This window comes from Suncus etruscus, chromosome 1 (genome assembly GCF_024139225.1).
Source record: "Suncus etruscus isolate mSunEtr1 chromosome 1, mSunEtr1.pri.cur, whole genome shotgun sequence".
NCBI classification, from domain to species: Eukaryota; Metazoa; Chordata; class Mammalia; order Eulipotyphla; family Soricidae; genus Suncus; species Suncus etruscus.
Genome location: NC_064848.1, coordinates 35,044,313 through 35,064,697, shown reverse-complemented (window position 1 = coordinate 35,064,697; position 20,385 = coordinate 35,044,313). Strand labels below are relative to the sequence as shown.

The 20,385-nt window shown below is 33.1% G+C and overlaps 1 protein-coding gene across 3 annotated transcripts in view; it reads left to right on the top strand.

Annotated features, from left to right (window-relative positions):
* Positions 1–20,385, top strand: part of PTPRD (protein tyrosine phosphatase receptor type D) — a 1,813,832-nt gene that overhangs the window by 1,591,016 nt on the left and 202,431 nt on the right. For 2 of the 3 annotated variants that reach the window (XM_049770278.1, XM_049770270.1), the window contains 5 exons: positions 4,823–4,956; positions 10,971–11,115; positions 13,970–14,275; positions 15,233–15,426; positions 17,656–17,682. In XM_049770278.1, coding sequence (XP_049626235.1) covers positions 4,823–4,956; positions 10,971–11,115; positions 13,970–14,275; positions 15,233–15,426; positions 17,656–17,682 — 806 coding nt within the window. The remainder of the gene's footprint in view (positions 1–4,822; positions 4,957–10,970; positions 11,116–13,969; positions 14,276–15,232; positions 15,427–17,655; positions 17,683–20,385) is intronic. The other variant, XM_049770286.1, reaches the window with a different exon arrangement.

The following is a 20,385-nucleotide window of genomic DNA, read 5'->3' as shown; positions in this document are numbered from 1 at the left end:
CCTTCAGAAATTATATAACTTACTTCTGACATTATAATCAATTGCAACAAGTTTATATTAAAGAATATTGTATTATATAAAAATGTGTACAAAGGAAGTATTGCATTGTCCCAAAATAACATCTATATTATTAGCAAACAGTAAGAAAAGCTTTATTTAATACATATTTATGATAAATACCTGGAGTAATTATATTTTATATTAAATGCACATACTAGAAGCACAAGTAAATGCTGATAAGTGTAAAAAGTTAATTTAAGATTAGCCTGCTAATGGGGCCAGAGAGATAGCACGGTAGTAGGGCATTTGCCTTATACATAGCTGACCCATGTAGGAAGGTGGTTTGAATTCCTGCATAGCATATGGTTCCACGAGCCTGCCAGGAGTGATTTCTAAGCACAGAGTCAGAAGTAACCCCTGAGTGCTGCCAAAAAACAAAAAACAAAACAAACAAACAAAAAAAGATTAACCTGCTAAGATGCTGCTTACTAATTTAATGTTACAACTAATTTTTTTTCTGAATTATATTTAAAAAAATACCTAAACCCTACTTGTTAATGAATTCCATAGATTCCTGAAAAATTTCTTATAAATTGTATATGTGTTTGTTAGAGATGAAAATAATGATAATTCTGTGTTGTGTGTATGTATAGTAATATACTGAGTCTACTCAAAAGGAAACACTTTAAAGAATTTAATATTGCAATTTATAGTCATTGCAAATTAATTATATAAAATTATAAAATTTGACACATACTGATTTACCTATGCATAGCATCATCAATCATTTCATTTTCTTGTCAATAGTCCTGTATAAAATAACTAGCAAAACACTGATTTTTCAAGAGCTGAAATTGTAAACTCTCTTTATATGTTTTCTCTAAAACACCAAGCAAGAGAAGTTCTAGATATAAATATAAGTGTAACTAAGTATAAGTTTTAATTCTTATTTTTGAAATATGATAGTAATTATAAAACTTCATAATGGATAATATATTAAGTACTTTGCTTGTGATATCTGTATTGAATTACTTGGTGTCAATTTTTGTTTCTACTAATGCTGTAGCTGCCTGTTTGTGTCTTATAAATATGTTAACATATGTATTTTTAAAGCATAGCTATTTTAGTAATAATTGATTTTTAGACTGCTTAATTGTATTTTATAGTTATATAATATCAGGTTGAAATAGTTGTTAGATATGTATTATGTGTCAATCTTTTTTCTTCAGAAAAAAAGAGACTATATAGGAGAGAGGGTGGAGAAAATAAACATAACTAAACACAATGTGAGAAATCTGTAGCCATAATGAAGTAATCTTTGAGACTTCAGGTGGTACACAGTAAATATGATCATCTGAAGTCCCCTAAAATTTATTTTATAAGGGGTCGGGTGGGGAGGAGGGAGACTTGGGACATTGGTGATGGGAATGTTGCACTGGTGATGGGTGGTGTTCTTTACATGACTGAAACCCAAACACAATCATGTATGTAATCAAGGTGTTTAAATAAAATAAAAAAAATAAACTGAAAAAAAAAGTTAAAAAATTTTATTTTATAAACATTATATTGACCATTAAAATAATATTTGGCACAATATAAAATATGAATTAATTAGCTATTTTCTCTGAGTCCTCTAATTCATTATGTGTTATAACCTTAGCTATGTTACCCCTAGAAGCAATATAAACTTAAGTGACCCCTCTATTCTCAAGAAATACTAAATAGCAAACAGCAATAGCCTGAAGGATTTTATGAGCAGAAAGTATGGTAATATAAGAATTATTTTAGAGTACAGGTTTATGTATTGGATTTTTGCATGTAAACACATTTTTGCCTCTAGATTAAATTTTTTTCTAAATAATTTACTTTTCAGTTAAAAACAAAAATGGTTCACATGAAAGATTTGTTATCAACTTCTGTTCAGAAAATTAAAAAAACTTAGGCAAATCTACAAGCTGCAACCACTGATTTCTGCACATTACCATTTCATCAGGTTATTCATACATTATCATGTAAGGTTCAGGCCCAGCATATACTTCTTATTCTTCTATTTATCTGACAAGTTTGAGTTTCTATATTTCTACTCTAAGTCTAAAAATTAGCAAATCAAATTATTTTTGAAACTACTTTATTAGAAAGAGAAGGTAAGGGGCTGGAGCAGTGGTGTGGTGCTAGAGGTAAGATGTCTGCCTTGCAAGCACTAGCCTAGGATGGACCGCGGTTCAATCCCCCAGCGTCCCATATGGTCCCCCCAAAACCAGGAACAATTTCTGAGTGCATAGCTAGGAGTAACACCTGAGCATCAATGGGTGTGCTCCCCCAAATAAAACAGAAAAGGTAAGAGGTAAGGAAAATATTTTATAGATGAATGAAATGACTTGGCTTTTGATGGACAACACCATTTACATTGTGTCCCAGAATCAAAAAGATATTGTGCACTTTCATGTATGCTGTGATTCTTTAATTTTTTTATTTAGGAGAGGGCTCTGGTTAGAGCCATACAGTGTTTGATAATCAAACAATGCTAATGAATATTAGGACCTATTTATTCTAAACAAAATTAAAGCAACAGAAAATAAATAGCTTAAGTTTTTTAAAGATTAAAATTTTAAAGATTGTTTAAAATGCATACCTATTAATTATCATTAGGCAGGCTGGAAATAACAGAAAATAACAGCTATTTAATAATGATCATAATTCTAATTTTTGTCAATGCTGTATTCTTATTCATTTTAAATCAGGAGTTCTCAACAAGGCTTTCTTCTTTCACAGACTTCTGGGGAAGGAAAACAAGGGATAAACCTAGAGAAAATGATATGTGACTAGCATTGAGAGAGAAAAAGAGAAAGAAAAATAGGATAGAAATAAGAGCAAGAATATATTTTGGCCAAGAAACTTTTTGATCATCTGAATATTAGAATTTGTTTTATATAATTCCTAGTTTATTATTTCCGTTCTATATATATAACTAATTTTGCATAATAATTTCTCTGTCTGATCTTTTGTGACTTACACTTTACTTCAGCCAGTGATTTTGTACTTCCCATTCAGAATACATTTTCATTTGCTTAACTTTTTGCATATTTGTTATTTATTGCACTCTCTTCCTCCTCTTGATTTTGTTCTTTCATCATCTTTTGTCCCCTGATCTCAGTCTCACTGATAGTTAGACCACCCACTAGCCAGATATTATTTAAAAAAGAAATGAATACCCTGATCAGAATATTTGTCACCAGAAGCAAACAATTAATATATCCCTCAAGGCTGATTTTTGATACCAAAAATCACAAGAAAAGATGAAGGAAAATATAAATATGAAGCACTGATTAAATATTGGTAGTATTAAGCATAAGTCTAAATAAAATGCCTGCCTTTTTCATGCACACAGATATACAGTATAACATATACACAGATACATATAAAAGTATAGAATTAGAAGTAAACCCAAAGAAAAAAGATATTAATTAGAAAATCTAGAACTTATTCTTATAGATCTTTTTAGATTTTCATCTTTTATCAAACCCAGACATTTTGAAGAGTAATTGTGACCAAAGAAATATAAAATCATATACTTTAGGTGTCCAAAGACCTGTTACTAACATAAACTTTTTTTCAATATTTATCAAAAACACTTTGGCTATTTATTTACACCCCAAAGTGAAGTAGTGCTAGATTTTTCTCATGCAAATATAAGTCTACTTTTGATGTAATTATGCACAGAATTCTCATGTGTGTGAACTTGTGTGTGTATATGTTTATATATGCCAAAATATCGAGAAACATCACAATATTTAAAGATCGGCCAGGAGTGTGCATTGATTAGAGAAGGTATTAACTGAAAATAATTTAAGGTTGTGTTAGTGATACCCTAAAGTATAGTAAACTGGTGTACAATAAATAGATAGAGAATCTTGGGATTAAAAGGTAAATAAAAAGTTGTGGCTATTAAACTTTAAAATAATATTTAAATAATGTGTTTTAAACTACGTATCATTCTTTAGTGCATCTGACATATAGTGTTTATGATATAGGTTATGTTACTCAATGAAAATTATAGGTGACCTTTGAAGGTATTACATTTCTGAAAAGTATACTCTATAAACATTTAAATTTGTATGGATCTAGAATTTGTCTCTTTAGGGACATATTATGATTATTTAAAATCATTTAAGTTATATTAGGAATTAGAGATAATTATAATGAATAATTTTCCTTCATCTCTTAATTTTTTAAGTACAAAGAAAACCAACACGATTCTGCTTGCTTGTAGATTTTGTTAATGGAGTGAAGTAGAATTTTATAAACCTAACTTGGAAACATTTTTATAAATTCAATACTGTATTTGAGAATTTGTTTCCACTCAGTTGAAAAATAGCAATAGCTTATATATATATATATATATATATATATGTATATATATATACTGTTTTTATTATGTAGCATTTATTTCATGTGCATCATTTAAATGATCCCACTTATTTCTTTCAGAAATACTCTAACTAGAATTTCATAATTTTTAAATTTGCTTTTAGAGATTGAGCTGTGCATTTGTAAAATTTACTCTATTTGATATGGTATACAGATTAAACTACTCATGTACAAATGAAGTATATATAATTATCTAAGTGAACTTTTAATGAAGACAAAAAATTATATGCATGTTTATTTGGGATAATATAAGGAATTTAACAGTTTGCGAAGCTGGCACATGTTTGCACATTTAGAAATGTTTAAGTGGATTTATGAGTGTAGAATTTAGAAGGACTTTAGTTCTGAAATCGCCATGATAATAATGAACTTAACCTTGCTTCTTTGATTTTAGTACCAGGGCAGCCTCTAAGCTTCAGAGCTGAACCTGAATCTGAAACCAGTATTTTGCTCTCTTGGGCACCTCCAAGGTCAGATTCTATTGCCAACTATGAACTGGTCTACAAAGATGGGGAACACGGAGAGGAGGTAAGGCTTCTTCTTAACTACTTATTATATCAGGCACTCCTATACTTCTGTATACTTTTTTCAGTTCTATAAAAAGGTCAAATAATTATTGAGTACTTTGACAGAAAAGGTATATTAATTAACAGAAATACTTGACAAAACCAATCAAATAAAAAATAGTTTCAAAGACCTTTTGTGTATAAAGGAGAAAAACAAAAACTATTGTTGTCCTTATTAAAACTCTTCTATTTAGTTTTCAAGATTTCTTCTAAAGAAAAAAAACAGGCTATAAAATAAAATATGCTCAAGATTTGAATATTTCCTTTACTTTTTTTCTGCATTAAATCACTTGTCACTATAGACACTAAAGAATCTTAAGATTTGGGCCCGGAGAGATAGCACAGCTGTGTTTGCCTTGCAAGCAGCCGATCCAGGACCAAAGGTGGTTGGTTCGAATCCCGGTGTCCCATATGGTCCCCCATGCCTGCCAGGAGCTATTTCTGAGCAGACAGCCAGGAGTAACCCCTGAGCATCGCCGGGTGTGGCCCAAAAACCAAAAAAAAAAAAAAAAAAAGAATCTTAAGATTTATACAGATGAACTTATCAATGAATTTCTCTTGTCTGAGAAAGATATACCTCAAAAATTGTTTTGTGTGTTAAGAATTATTTAATATATTTTAAACACAAGTAAACTTTGAATTGTATATGTAAGTAGAATAACACTACATTTTATATGGCAAGAAATATTGATAGCTGTGGTAATAAAAATAACTCAGTATAAATAATGTAAGTGTTAATATGTACTATTCTAATAGCCTCATAAGTCTTAACACTTAACTATAACAACAATACCTATAGTTAATTTTTTATATAATAAAAAAATAGGGACAAAAAAAAGTTGATCCTTGGTCTACAGAGCTAGAATTTGAATACCAGCAATCAAGTCTCAAAATTTCTAAGCATTAAGAATTCTAGAATTCTCTTAACTTAAGCACTAAGAGTTCTAGAATTCTTACGTATTAAGTATTAGAGTATCCTGCCCTCCTAGATAATATTTGAATAGGGCATAGATGTTATTTTAAATTACTTTTCAGAGACCAAATTGATAGTACAGTGTGTACGTTGCTAGCCTTGCATGAAGCTAACACAAGTTCAATCCCTGGCATTCTATATGGTTCCCAGAGAAATAGTAGAAATAATTCCTAAGTGTATAATTAGAGTAATAATTAGTGTAATAATTAGAGTAACCCCTGAGCATCACGGATATAACCCCAAAACAAAGCAAATTGTTGATAATGAAATAAATAGCATTGGCACAAGCTTTGCATGCAGGATATGTAGGTTTAATACTGGCACAACATAGTTCCCCAACTATCACCAGTTGTAGCCCCAAAATCAAAACGATCAAAATTCCTATTGGAGCCAAAGACATAGATCAAATGATAAAGAATATGTTTAGTATATATAAGACTCAGTCTCCTATATGACACCCCCTCCTTGTACATTAATGCTGAGTGTATACTGGTAGGTCTCAGAAGCTGAGAGATTTTAATATCTAACTGCCTGGCCTTCATTTCAATGAAGTGAGTAAAAAAAGTGTAAAGTAAAAAAAAAAGTAAAAAAGTAAAAAATGTGAGTAAAAAAAGTGAGTGAGTAAAATTTAAAAAATTCAGTACTTTCATAGTCACACTGTATAATTGTGATTAATGTCTTGTATTATATACTTAAGACAATGAAGCTATAGGTGAAAGTTCAACTTACACAAGCCATTTTATTATGTATTATTTCTTTCTTTCTCTTTCTCTTTCTCTTCTCTCTTTCTTTCTTTCTTTCTCTTTCTTTCTTTCTTTCTTTCTTTCTTCTTTCTTTCTTTCTTTCTTTCCTTTCTTTCTTTCTTTCTTTCTTTCTTTCTTTCTTTCTTTCTTTCTTTCTTTCTTTCTTTCTTTCTTTCTTTCTTTCTTTCTTTCTTTCTTTCTTTCTTTCTTTCTTTCTTTCTTTCTTTCTTTCTTTTCTTTCTTTCTTTCTGCCACACCCATTTGATGCTCAGGGGTTACTCCTGACTAAGCACTCAGAAATTGCCCCTGGCTTGGGGGGACCATATGGGATGCCGGGGGATCGAACCGCAGTCCTTCCTTGGCTAGCACTTGCAAGGCAGACACCTCACCGGCCTCTGTATTATTTATTTTAGAAAGATTTTCACAGGGTTGGAGCGGTGGCGCAAGTGGTAGGGCATTTGCCTTCCATGCTCTAACCTAGGACAGACCCCGGTTCAATCCCCCGCATTCCATATCATCTCTGAAGCCAGTAGGGATTTCTAAGTGTATAGCCAGGAGTAATCTCTGAGTGTCACTGGGTGTGGCTGCAAAAGCAAAAAAAAAAAAAAAATAAATCAGATTTTCACAAAGCTAAAAAGCTTATAAATTCTGAATAGGAACATCAATTTTTAAGAACATGTTTTAAGAGCTGGGGAGGTATTTTAGTGGGTAATCTACTTACCTTGTATGCTACTGATTCTGTTTTGATCCCAATGCCACATATAGTTCTCTGAGCCACTTCAGGAATGCTCCCTGCTGACAATGTCAGGTTTAAACCTTGAGCAGTCAGGGATGACTGCCTACCTTGCAAAGTATATGTCCAAGTTAAGATTTCTTGCTTTTCCCATGGATTTATTTAATTTAATCATCTTTGGTCTGCTGTGTGATCCTATCAGCTCTATTCACTTCACTGCAGTATGTGTGTGTGTGTGTGTGTGTGTGTGTGTGTGCGTGCGTGCGTGCGTGCGCATGTGTGAATATCACTGTAAGAGATGAAAACTCTAGGGAACACATAAAAAGCTATGCAACACCATGACTCAAAAACATAGCCTAAAGAACACATGACTGAGCACGATTGTGGTCCCCGGGGAGTACCACAACCATAACTTTTGGGTTTTATTTTATTCAGCAATCATCTATCAGTGATCAGGACTTATTCCTTCTTCTGTGCTCAAGAGTCAACCGTGGCAGAACTCAGGGAATCATGAAAAATTTGTAGTAGGGATTAAGCACAAGTTAGTTGTACAAAAGAAAATCACCTTAATATCTCTTCTACACAGTGATAATTTTTGCTCTTAGAAAACACAGCAGTTGATCTTGCGAGCAATAGTGCCTGATGTGCTACCTTGAACAAACACAGCTAAGAATATGTAAATCCCATAGCTAGGGATGCTTGGAAACCCTGGTCATTGTCATGGCAGTAATAGCAACAGTGCACTAGTGGGTCCTAAGATAGTACAGAAGGTATGACTATCACTTGCTTTGCCCATGACTGTCATGGGTTAATCCCCAGCCTCCATATCGCCCCAGCCTGAAGCCCACTGGAGGTGCTCAGAGTTCAAAGCCAAGAATAAGCCCTGAGCACTGCTGGGTGTGTCCTACAAATTCCCACCAAAAAAGAGGCAGAAAAAAAAAGAGAAAAAAGGAAATGGTAATATAGACTGATTAAAATTAATTTATTAGTTAAAAATGTTAAGTGAAAATTAGTATAAATATTTTGTTACATTAATTTGAATGGTATGTGTTAATTTAATATATCCCATTAAACTTCTAGTAGCCCATGTATGAATTGACTAGAATCTTCAAAGACCAGGTGCTAAATGCAGCATTTTCAGAATCAACCCAAAAGCCATTAAAATTAAGCTCCTGAAAAGTTAAACAAGTTGTTGGAGAGGTTGCACAGCAGGTACAACATTTGTCTTACATGTGGCCGATCTGGGTTTGATCTCCAGCATCCCATATGATTCCCTGAGCCTGCCAGGAGTAAATTTAGAATGCAGAGCTAGGAGTAACCACCTGAGTGCCATTGAGTGTGGCCCAACCCCCCAAAAGATTTTGCTATTAACATAGTGATTTAACTCAAGGCTCTCAAGTTATAACTACTGTTGTTCTTCTAATATAAAAATCATTATTGACTGATTTCCAATCCATACCACACTACTCAATGAGGAAAAAAGTCAAAGATAGAAAAGAATGGTGATGCTTGCGAAATGCTTTTTGTACTTTACTTGAAAATTGGCATACAACTATGCTTGACAATTGTTTATTTAAAAAATCCATTTTTTCTATTTGGTAAATTTAAAATTTCTTTTTTCTTTTTTTGGTTTTTTTTTTTGGGCCACACCCGGTGACGCTCAGGGGTTAATCCTGGCTATTGGCTCAGAAGTCGCTCCTGGCTTGGGGGACCATATGGGACGCCGGGGGATCGAACCGCGGTCCATCCTAGGCTAGCGCAGGCAAGGCAGGCACCTTACCTCCAGCGCCACCGCCCGGCCCCATAAAGTTCTAAAGCCTTTTACTATTTGTAAGCTAGAATACCCCAGAGATATTTTTTAGTTTTATTTATGAATTTCTCCTGAAAGATTTTTATTTGTGTGAACAGTGAACAGTATTTGATTTAAAAAAAAAAGAAGCCTTACAGCTGTTTATGCCTTTACTGGATTATATATTAGGGTATATTTTATCATGTACTATACAGACGAATGTTCAATTTATGATTGAATACCCATGGACATCTCTATATTTAAAAATTTAAAGGCAAATTTCAAGCATGGAAAGTACTGGTTATAGCATTTGATGAACTAATTCTTATTTCCAATTCCCTGAATGATGTTAAAAGTCATTTTTTAAAAAAAAGTTTATGGGTTTGTTTCTCAAAGGACTGAGGCCTGGATTTGTTCTCCAATACTGAATTTGATCCCACTAGCATGTTCCCTGATCACCTGCCAGGTGTGGCCTAAACAAGACCAAGTGGTTTATTTATTTTTTTTCTAACAGGTTTCTGCACAGAGAAAAGATGTTCTAAGCTTTTAGGATTATTTGTCTCCTGAATAGTGATATGTTTGGTTTTCTTCTTTATTGTTTTTGAAACCACACTTGTCTCTACTCAGAGCTACTCCTGGCTTTGCATACAGTGATTACTGCTAATGTGGACTGTTTAGTACTAAGGTTCAAACCTGAGTCAGTCACAAGCAAAGCAAGCATCTACCTACTATATCAGTATATTTTATTACTAGAATTATTTTATTATAGTACTGGTTTTATTTTATTATATTTTTAAAATAAAATTTATATTTTATTAAGTATATGTATATGTACATATATATATACTACCTCCTGCCTAATATTTTTTCTTTAAATTAGCCAGCTATCCTTTTCAAATCTGTGAAGTATAATTGTTTTATTGCTTGAGAATACAATTTCTAACTAGAATGAGGGATGAGAGAGTAGAGAATGAGAGGAGGGACCGGGAGCAGAAAAGACAGGAGAAGAGCAGAACTGAGCTTTCCCAGGATGGAGTGCTTTAAAGGAGAGATTGTACATCCAAATATTGGAATGAAAGTCACTACAGAGTGGAGCTATAGCAGAAAGTAAAGGAGAAAAGCACCAGCAGAGTAAAGGAGTGTGAGTGCTCTCAAATGGATTACTTTAAAGAGTTGAGAGGTTCTGTGCCTCTAGCTGAGGCGTTAAGGGTAAGAGCAGAATGGAGCAATAAATTACCCATCTTTCTTCAGTAACTGTAGCTAATTTGTATGGCATACAAATTTTGAAGTTTCATATTTCACTAATTAGCAACTATTGTTTGTCTTGGTTATATTATCATTTTAATATAGGGATTTAGATTGAAGAAGGTCATAGAAGAGATAGATATTCTCATTACACATGTTAAAATGAGTCAATGTCTCTCATGGGTTGTTTCACAGAAACACATGTCTCAAAGGTTTATCACATTCATGGGTGATAACCTTTCAGTCTCTTTTATTATATGATCTAGATAACTGTCAACATGAGAAAGAGCTTTGGTTTCCTTACTTTATTATATAATGTGTGTACAATATATAATATAATATGCCTTAAAATACTGACATTTCTTTCATATTATTTTTTAGTAGAGTTCTATATATTCAGCCCAAATGACAGCTGTCTGACCTTGGCAGCATTATGGAATGTTTTTATGGATCATAATGTCGATTACCCTGTTCTTTTGTTACTTATTACTAGCAACGAATTACCATTGAGCCAGGAGTATCTTATAGACTGCAAGGGCTGAAACCAAACAGCTTGTACTTCTTCCGTCTAGCTGCACGCTCTCCTCAAGGCCTGGGTGCCTCGACAACTGAAATATCTGCTAGAACCATGCAGTCAAGTAGGTGTCTCTCTTTGCTTACCTTCTGTAGCATTTTTAATAGGATTTGCCAGCTTTTATATTCACCAAAAAATTTCCTCATTATTATGCTTTATAGTCAGTAGCATCTATGCTACTAGTAATCCATTTTTGTGGATTAGAGTTCAACCATGAACTTTGCTAGTTTCAAACATTGTCGAGAAAACAGGTAACGTTCTCCTTTCTCCACAGTTAAATATTTCAAATAGAATATCTCCCTTACAAATTATGATGAAAGAGGTTATATTAAGACTTATTTATAGTATTATCAGGAGATAGAGCAAAATTTAAGTTGGAATTTTAGAAATAGAGGAAAATTATGAAAAATGGCAGAGCAAGAATTTATTAGTTTTAGCTCTGTTTAAATATATGCAAAGGAGTCTATTTAAGATCTTTTTCATAATCAGCTAACAAAATATTTGTGACTAGTTTGTAACTAACTTTTGTAGTAGTACATACAGAAATTTGGAATATTTACAGAAATTCTGTATTGGCACATTTAGAAAATACTGAAAAATCACAAATACTGGGTCCAGAGCAGTGGCACAAGTGGTAAGGCCTTGCACGTGCTAGCCTTGGATGGATCGCAGTTGATCCTCCAGCATCTCATATAGTTCTCCAAGTCAGGAGCTATTTCTGAGCGCATAGCCAGGAGTAACCCCTGAGTGTCACCGAGTGTGGCCCAAAAACTAAAAAAAAAAAAAAATCACAAATACAGCATCAGTCCTAAATAGTATTTTATTTCCTTGGGTTTAACTTCTTTTTAGAATTGTATCTAAAGTATAGCTATATTTGTCACAATGAGAGTTCATTAAATCAGAAGTGGTTGTTTTTTATATGATATGGGAGACTGGTTTTGATAAAAGATTTGTTGGCTTATAATATTTTCTTCATTAATTTTTAATAGTCTATTAAACAAGAATTTGCTCTGAATTGAAGAACTTTATGGTGTTATTTCCTTACACTTTAAAATATTTAATAGTAATTTTATATAGTAATAAATGCAATAGAAATGCATGAGTACTTTGAATTATGTAAAGAGGATGTTTCTTTGACTTAATTTTAAACCTATCAATATGAAAAATTTATATTGTTGAAAGATAAATTTCAATGTTTGTAAGCAATAATAATAAAGTTCTTAAACACTAGTATTTTTATAAGAATTTTTAGAATCATTATTTAGTACTTTAGTGACATTAGCTTATTCATATAAAATTTCAATTTTGGCATAGGAAGGAACTCCAAGCAGGACTCGAGCAACTCTCAACCCAGTGTTGCTTATGTCAGGTGCAATACCAGACATGGAAACCAGGGCCACCACAAGCAAGGATTGTACTCCTGTCCTTCTGTTCCCCCCAGGCCTGAAATGTTTCTAATATATAAAATAGACCTTTAGTCAGTATCAATAAAGAGATATTCTAGTAATTCTGCAATTTTAATTCCAAATTTGTAGGGCTATCTTAGAAGGATTTCTTTTTGTGAGTACAAAGAACTTTTTATATTGATTGATTATAATGAAGAACACAAGAAAACTAAATTAAAAAAATCTTCTAAACAATTGTACATAATTGACACTATATATTATAAAGATTTACAAAGCCTAAGGAAATAACCTAGTTATATATTTAAACATAAAATGGTGGAATTGGTTTCTTTCTTCATTGCCTTTAGAAAAATAGTTTTATGTATTCACACATTTTCTTTTGGAACATATATTATTAATTTCAAAAACAATGGACAAAGGTAGTTGCATTGCCATAGTAGGTGTTCAACTTTCTTTCTTATTTTTTTTTTACAAATAATTAGATGTCATATTAATTTGATGTAAAATTATTGTTCAAAAGACAACCAGTCTATTTTAGAATGGGTAGTAAATAAGTTTGTCTTTGTACATAAGTCCTATATTTTCCAGATGGTTCTCAGGGGCTTTTTTTATGGCCATGTTACTGAAATTTTATAGAGGATAGATTATTGTTATTGAATTTACCAAAATTTGCTGGTGGGATCTAATTCTTTAATAGCAATGGTGTCTCAAGAAGAGGTATAATAAAAACAGCTGAAAGTTGATGTAGGGTAAGTACAAGTTACAGTCAGATTCAACAAGGCTGACATTACCCTCGGGTAGGTAAATCTTGGACTATGTATTTTCATCCCTTATTGATTCTGCATGCTCACTGTATATGGGCTAAGATCTTGTTAGGTTAAAATTCTGATTAAAACTCATCATTAGTTTTTGAGATAGTGAAAACATTTATGATTATGGTGCCCTTTTTTTCTTTTATTAAAAAATTATATTGGTGGAAGAGCATTTAACAGTTACTGCAACTTTTCATGATTAATGCCCTTTCATAAATGAGTTCTGCATATAAATCACCCCATTTTAGAATAGAGTAGACATGAAAGTTTAAATAACATCTTAAGAAGTACATCAGATAAGATCATACTAAGTCTTGCACTATTTGCAGCACTTTTGATAGATAGTTTATAATAGGGCTGGGGTTACTGAGAGATTGGTTTAGCAGAAGAATTAAATTGCAGGTAGGTAATTTTATTTTAGGCTCTTTTATGTCAAGATTTCATTTTCACATTATCCCCCCACCCATTATTTAACAATTATTTTTGGTCATTTATTCATTTTCGTTTCTTCATATTACTAAGCCAAGGTACATAAAATTTCATTTAAATTTTTAAGTTAAGTTTGAAAACTTTGATTTTGGTTTCGTTGCCCTTATTGTTCGTTTATTTATTTTTACCTTTTTCTTTTGTTTTATCATTTTTTTTCCAACCACTCCTGTCCTTTCACTCAAACCCTCCTTTAACTCACTACCAAAATAAGAGCCGTCCGCTCCTCCTCAAGACATTAGTTGCTCCAGCCCAAGTTCCACTAGTGTTTTGGTAAGTTGGCAACCTCCACCCGTGGAAAAACAGAATGGCATTATTACTGAATACTCCATCAAGTATACCGCCGTGGACGGAGAAGATGACAAACCTCATGAGATTTTGGGAATTCCTTCGGACACTACCAAATACCTTTTGGAACAGCTGGAAAAATGGACTGAGTACCGGATCACTGTGACAGCCCACACAGATGTCGGCCCTGGCCCTGAGAGCTTGTCCGTGTTGATTCGAACCGATGAAGATGGTATGTTGCTTCTGCTCCGTCAGTTTCCACCTTTCTGACACAATCTTGGTCTGCTGTGCTTTGCTAGGCTCACAGTAACCTATTTTTCACTGCTCATCTTTTTGACCCAGCATCGCTCTAACTGAAGTATTTTTTTTTATTTTTTTTACTTTTTTTTTTTTTTGTCAAAGACCTCTCTTTCCTACATCCTGGGAGCTTTCTTCTTCTTCTTGCATTTATTAATTTTTTTTTTACCCAATCTCAAGAGAGTAATTTCTTCCATTTAAAAGAACCTTTTGCTCCTATGACCTTGCCATCCAGGTCCTTCTTTGTGCTTCAAACTAAAGTCTTCTGTTTCTTGGCTTTTTATAAAGTGACTTCTTTTTCATTTTGAAGTTGACTTTTCAAAACTGCCTTCTTATCTTCTTGTTGCCTTTTTTTGGTCTTGCATATTTCAGAGACACTGATGCTCACCTTTCCGTTTTTGGCATCTCTTATTTGGAATACCTTTGATAAGAAAAAAAAAAGAAGAAAATCCATATAATCAGGAATATTTTTATTCTGCTATTAAGAAGGGAAACTTTAAAAAGCACACAACAATCAACAACCAGTTTTTGTTATTATTTCAATGCTATACCTCTTTGTGCGTTAATGCTTTGAACCTCAAAGCATCTTCCTTGGCTTTTGTACATTTTTTTACATGTTTTTCTATTTCTCTGATACTCTTTTTTTCTTCCATTTCTTTTTTGACATCGGTCATGTTTTTTGATCTTTTCTTACAAGCTAGAGCAGATTGGTTGAGCATTTTCATTGGTTGAAAATGTTGATGTTCCTCAAAGGAATCCTAGTGGGTCTGCCCTTTTTTAAAAGATAAAAAAGCAAAACAAATCAAAAATGAAAAGTCCTAAGTAAAGAAAATGCTCTGACTGGGTGGGACAAGTGCCTATAATTTTCTTTTATCCAATGATGTTGTTCCAGTTCCTAGTGGTCCACCTCGAAAAGTCGAGGTAGAGGCTGTCAACTCAACATCTGTTAAAGTCTCATGGCGCTCGCCTGTGCCCAGTAAACAGCATGGCCAGATAAGAGGATACCAGGTGCATTATGTGAGGATGGAAAATGGTGAGCCCAAGGGTCAGCCCATGCTGAAGGATGTTATGCTGGCTGATGCACAGGTAAACATCAAAATTCCATTCTATGTCTTTAGAGGATGTATTATTTGCATCTAGACTGGAATCAAGATTCATTTTTTGACATTTAAGAAATTCTGTATAAATTCTAGTTTCAAAAGATGTCATGCCTAGATACCTTATTAATTAGAATTGACTTTATGTTAGGAAGTGTGATAAAATGATACTTGAATCCTATAACAGTTTTCTGAAAATACGAATAGTCACCTTTCGATAGCTATATCTGAGTTTACCTTTCTAGCTTCAAAAATTGAACTGATTTGGGGCCGGGTAGGTGGCGCTGGAGGTAAGGTGTCTGCCTTGCAAGCGCTAGCCAAGGAAGGACCGCGGTTCGATCCCCCGGCGTCCCATATGGTCCCCCCAAGCCGGGGCGATTTCTGAGCACATAGCCAGGAGTAACCCCTGAGCGTCAAACAGGTGTGGCCCAAAAACCAAAAAAAAAAAAAAATTGAACTGATTTAATAAAGCCTAAGAAAAGTTGCCATCTAAGAATAAATATTGATGATATGATCTTTTGTGATACAATTTAGTGGGTATTATCTGCTGTGATAAAACAACTTGGAATTAAAATGATTTAATTTCTGAAGTATGACTAATTTATAAAAAGTGGTCATTTTTATTCAGAAAAAATGTATTCAAGTAAAAGTTATGCAGTACTTCTCTTATCATATCAAATATTACATAGAAGTAATTGTTTTATTTCCCTAACAAGGAAACAATGATGATGATAAAAATTAAATTACAGCTTCACAGAGAATAAATGGTAGCTCACTGTGCTGAATCAAGTTTGTGAATGTCTAAAATAGTTGATTATATGGAAAGTCCTGTTGTATCTAGGGCAGTAGTTTACTGCTGTACTTCCACCACTTATTTTTATAATGAGTCTTTTAAATTGATCATTTAATTTTAAAAATAAATTAGGAGTGATTATATATAGTTCCATAGTTCACCTGTGTTATACCAAATTTTCTAAAGAGAGAGTATAATTTCAATCAATTAAACTTCAATACTGAGAATTATAGTTAACCCATGTACTAGCTTACCTATGCTGGTTCTAATAGTGAAAGGACTATTAGGGACTATTAATGAAATTGGGGAAATTTTCATTATACAGCAAATTGGATGTTTGGATATGGTTTTAAGTATATTTTTATTAAAAATCCCTTTATGTGATAAAAATATATGTTTATTTGAAAGCTGCTAAATTTTGTCTCTATAAAACAACAGTAAGTATCCCTGAAACACAAAGTAGTCTAAAAGCACCCTAATGTTATCATCAACTCAGAAAAATTGCAAATTTCCACTTTGAAACATTTTCAGAGAGTAATCGATCTGATTAGTGACTATTTAATGTTTTAAATTCAGTTTTTGTTTTTGGACTAAAGGCCACATATATCAGTCTTGTTGAGGTTTATAAAGTTCTTTAAGCTCTGAAAATAAACCAGCCTGTTGATTTTTTTCTCAATATTTATTTTTTACTGTTTGTAAAGTATAAAATTAACAAAGCAATTAATTCATATGTTTTGTTTTGTAAGTTTGAAATTATGATAAATAAATATGACCATCATGCTTTTGTGTCCTGCTGCTCATTTAAGATGAACTTATTAGAACTGGATAGAGTTCTAATTCTGTTTACATTAGGATTTTATGACAATAGAATTTTTGACACATCTGCTTTAAATGTCATTTCCCCAATTTTGTACTTTGACTTTCATTATTAATTGTTTATTTTTGTTGTTATTTTTGTGTGCATATGTGTGGTCATGGGATTGACAACTTCATATGAACAACTTACTGAAATCTTATTACATCTTACTGTACGCTATTGGCGCTATATGACTATAGTATTAATTAACCATGTTAATATTATTGGTGAATTAATTATTTAACTAAGAAATCAAAGTATCATATAGTAGTCTATAATTGGAAATATTAGCTTTTGCTATGTCTTATTATTAACTATAATGAACCACATACTAAAATTAATCTGGTATTAGTGAGAACAATACAGATTATCTTTAAATTTGACCATTCAAATGGAGCTGAGAATAGCAGTAAAACTCGCTTAAACTCTTTAAGTTTTCCTTAATCACTGTTTAAACTGCTGAAAATTTTTAATCTTTAAAGACCAGTACTGCCTATATATGGCTACAAATATCTCTTCATTTCTTTTATTTTGTTTTCCCCCTCCCCAACTGTATTAATCTCAATCAGTGGGAATTTGATGATACTACTGAACATGTGAGTAATTTGTAACTGCTTTATCAAAACTTTAGAAATGCCTGTTCTTTCTGATATCCACTCACTTATTTCTAGGGTGTCACCAAACTTTGCTTGAATGCATGAACTAACATTTTTAGATTATATTCACTGTGTGACATACTTTTTTGTTTTATAAAATTGTCATGATGCTATAATTGTATAAGAAATATCATGAGTTTATTTGTCTTAGTGGCTGCTACTAACTGCCTATGACACACAGGAAGCATGCTTAAAATGGATGTATCATATACCCAAAACGATAAGTCCTTAATTACAAACTATTCTTAAGTGTGCTCCAGGAATTTGTGTTAAGTGTTTAACATGGCACAGGTCTCACTAACTCCTAATTGATATGTTTCTCTGTTGATCCATACCAATTTGAGCATACTCAAATTATTCAGGTCATGAGCAAAAATTGTCACTAAAGAATATTTTTTAAATAGATTATCCTATCTATTGAACGCTTCTTATATAAAATATACTAGTATGTCTACTAGATGTAGCACTTGCCCTTTAAGGGCATCTAGTTAAAATATCTGGGAAAAGAAGAAAATAAAAAAGTTTATACAACCTCTTAAAAATATCTAAATCAATGTGTCACTAATAGTTTACTGAGTGGCAGTAATGGAACAATGGATTAAGTAAAAGTGCAATTGAATGGTATATTAACTACAGACTTAGTTGAAAGCATAAAGAAAAGTAACTACTGAAAAAGAGATAGAGAGAGAAAGTGAGAGAGACAGTGAGTGGGAGACAGAGAGAGAGAATATATTGGCTTAGGAGATTTTATTTTTGTTTTGAAAAAACTCCCAGCAGTACTCAAGTTTTCCTCCTGACTCACTCAGGCATTACTCGCAGCAGTGCTTGGAGGACCAAATTGAATGCCAGAAGTTAAGCCCAGGCAGGTTTGGGGGACCATATGATTCCTAGAAATCGAACCCAGGTTGGCCCTATGCAAGACAAGTACCTACCCACTGTTTGATTCCTGCATCCCATATAGTATGGCCCAGACTGCCTGGGATGATTTATGAGCTCATAAGCAAGGAGTAACACCTAAGCACAAGGTGTGGCCCAAAAACTGAAAAAAAAAAAAAAGAAAAGAAAAAAATATGTTATTATTTTATGGGGCCAGAGCAGTAGCACAGTGGGTAGGATATTTGCCTTGCATGCAGCCACAACTCCCGGCATACTATCTGGACTCGGAGCCTACCTCTAGCGATTTTTGAGCATAGAGCCAGGATAAACCCTGAACATCAATATTGTTGCCCAAAACAGAAATAATATTTTTAAAAGTATAAAAAGATGTAGCAGGGGCCGGAGAGATAGCATGGAGGTAAGGCGTTTGCCTTTCATGCAGGAGGTCATCGGTTCGAATCCCGGCGCCCCATATGGTCCCCTGTGCCTGCCAGGAGCAATTTCTGAGCCTGGAGCCAGGAATAACCCCTGAGCACTGCCAGGTGTGACCCAAAAACCAAAAAAAAAAAAAAAAAAAAAGATGTAGCAAAAGCATTAATTGTATCAATCAAGAATGTTCTATAATTAGGGGCCAGAATGGTGGCAAGTCAGCTATAAGGTATCTGCCTTGTGCGCACCAGCCTAGGACAGATGGTGGTTTGATTCCCTGGCGTCCCATATGGTCCCCCAGGAGCAATTTCTGAGCGCATAGCCAGGAGTAACCCCGAGCATCACCGGGTGTTGGCCAAAAAGCCAATAAATAAGTAATTAAATAAATAAATAATTAAAAAGAATGTTATATAATTAGGTAATAGTAGCTTTCAAATTTGATGATTGAAGAATTTGAGTAAGAGTAAATCTTTGCTTGATGTGTTATGTGCCAGAGTTGGTCTTTAACTCAAGTACTGAAGAAATAGAACAGTTATTAAAAATAAATTAAAATAAAGTTTATATAATTTTGGAAAATATTTTTGTCAAAACACAAGAATCTGTTGTAAATATTGGTAAATGGAGATAATTAAGTCAGTTCTCGGGGGGGCCAGAGAGATAGCACAGCGGTAGGGTGTTTGCCTTACACGCAGGCAATTCAGGACGAAAGATGGTTCGAATCTCAGTATTCCATATGGTCCTCCATGACTGCCAGTTGCAATTTCTGAACACAGAGCCAGGAGTAACCACTGAGCACCACTGAGTGTGACTCAAAAAGAAAACAAAACAAGAAAGAAAAGAAAAAGGGTCAGTTTTCACGAAAACAACAAAATAATAAAAGTTTAAAATCTTTTGTTACATATATTAAGAAATGCATTAAATGTTACAACTAATACTTCCATATATATTTAAAGTAAATAATTATTTACTTTTATATTTCTTAAATGTTAAGCTTTCTCACCAAGTACACTATTTCATTGGCTTATATTATGAAGTTTGTCATGATAGACTTAATTGATATTAACTGAAACTTAATAACCAAAATCTTAGAAGATAAAATGTAAAGAGATATCAGTAAATTGGGTTTTTACCAAATTGTCATTAGTGTTATGAAGGAAACCTTCAATAGAGTGAGGCAGTCGAAATATTAAAGGACAGATATGATCGGTATTTTGGAGCAAGAGTTGACAGAAATTTGCTGAGTAGTTAAGAAAATGGGGGAGAAAAATGATTGAAGATAATTCTTGAGTCTGAATATGTATGAATATTATTTGAAATATGGAAGAAGTAGGGTGAGTC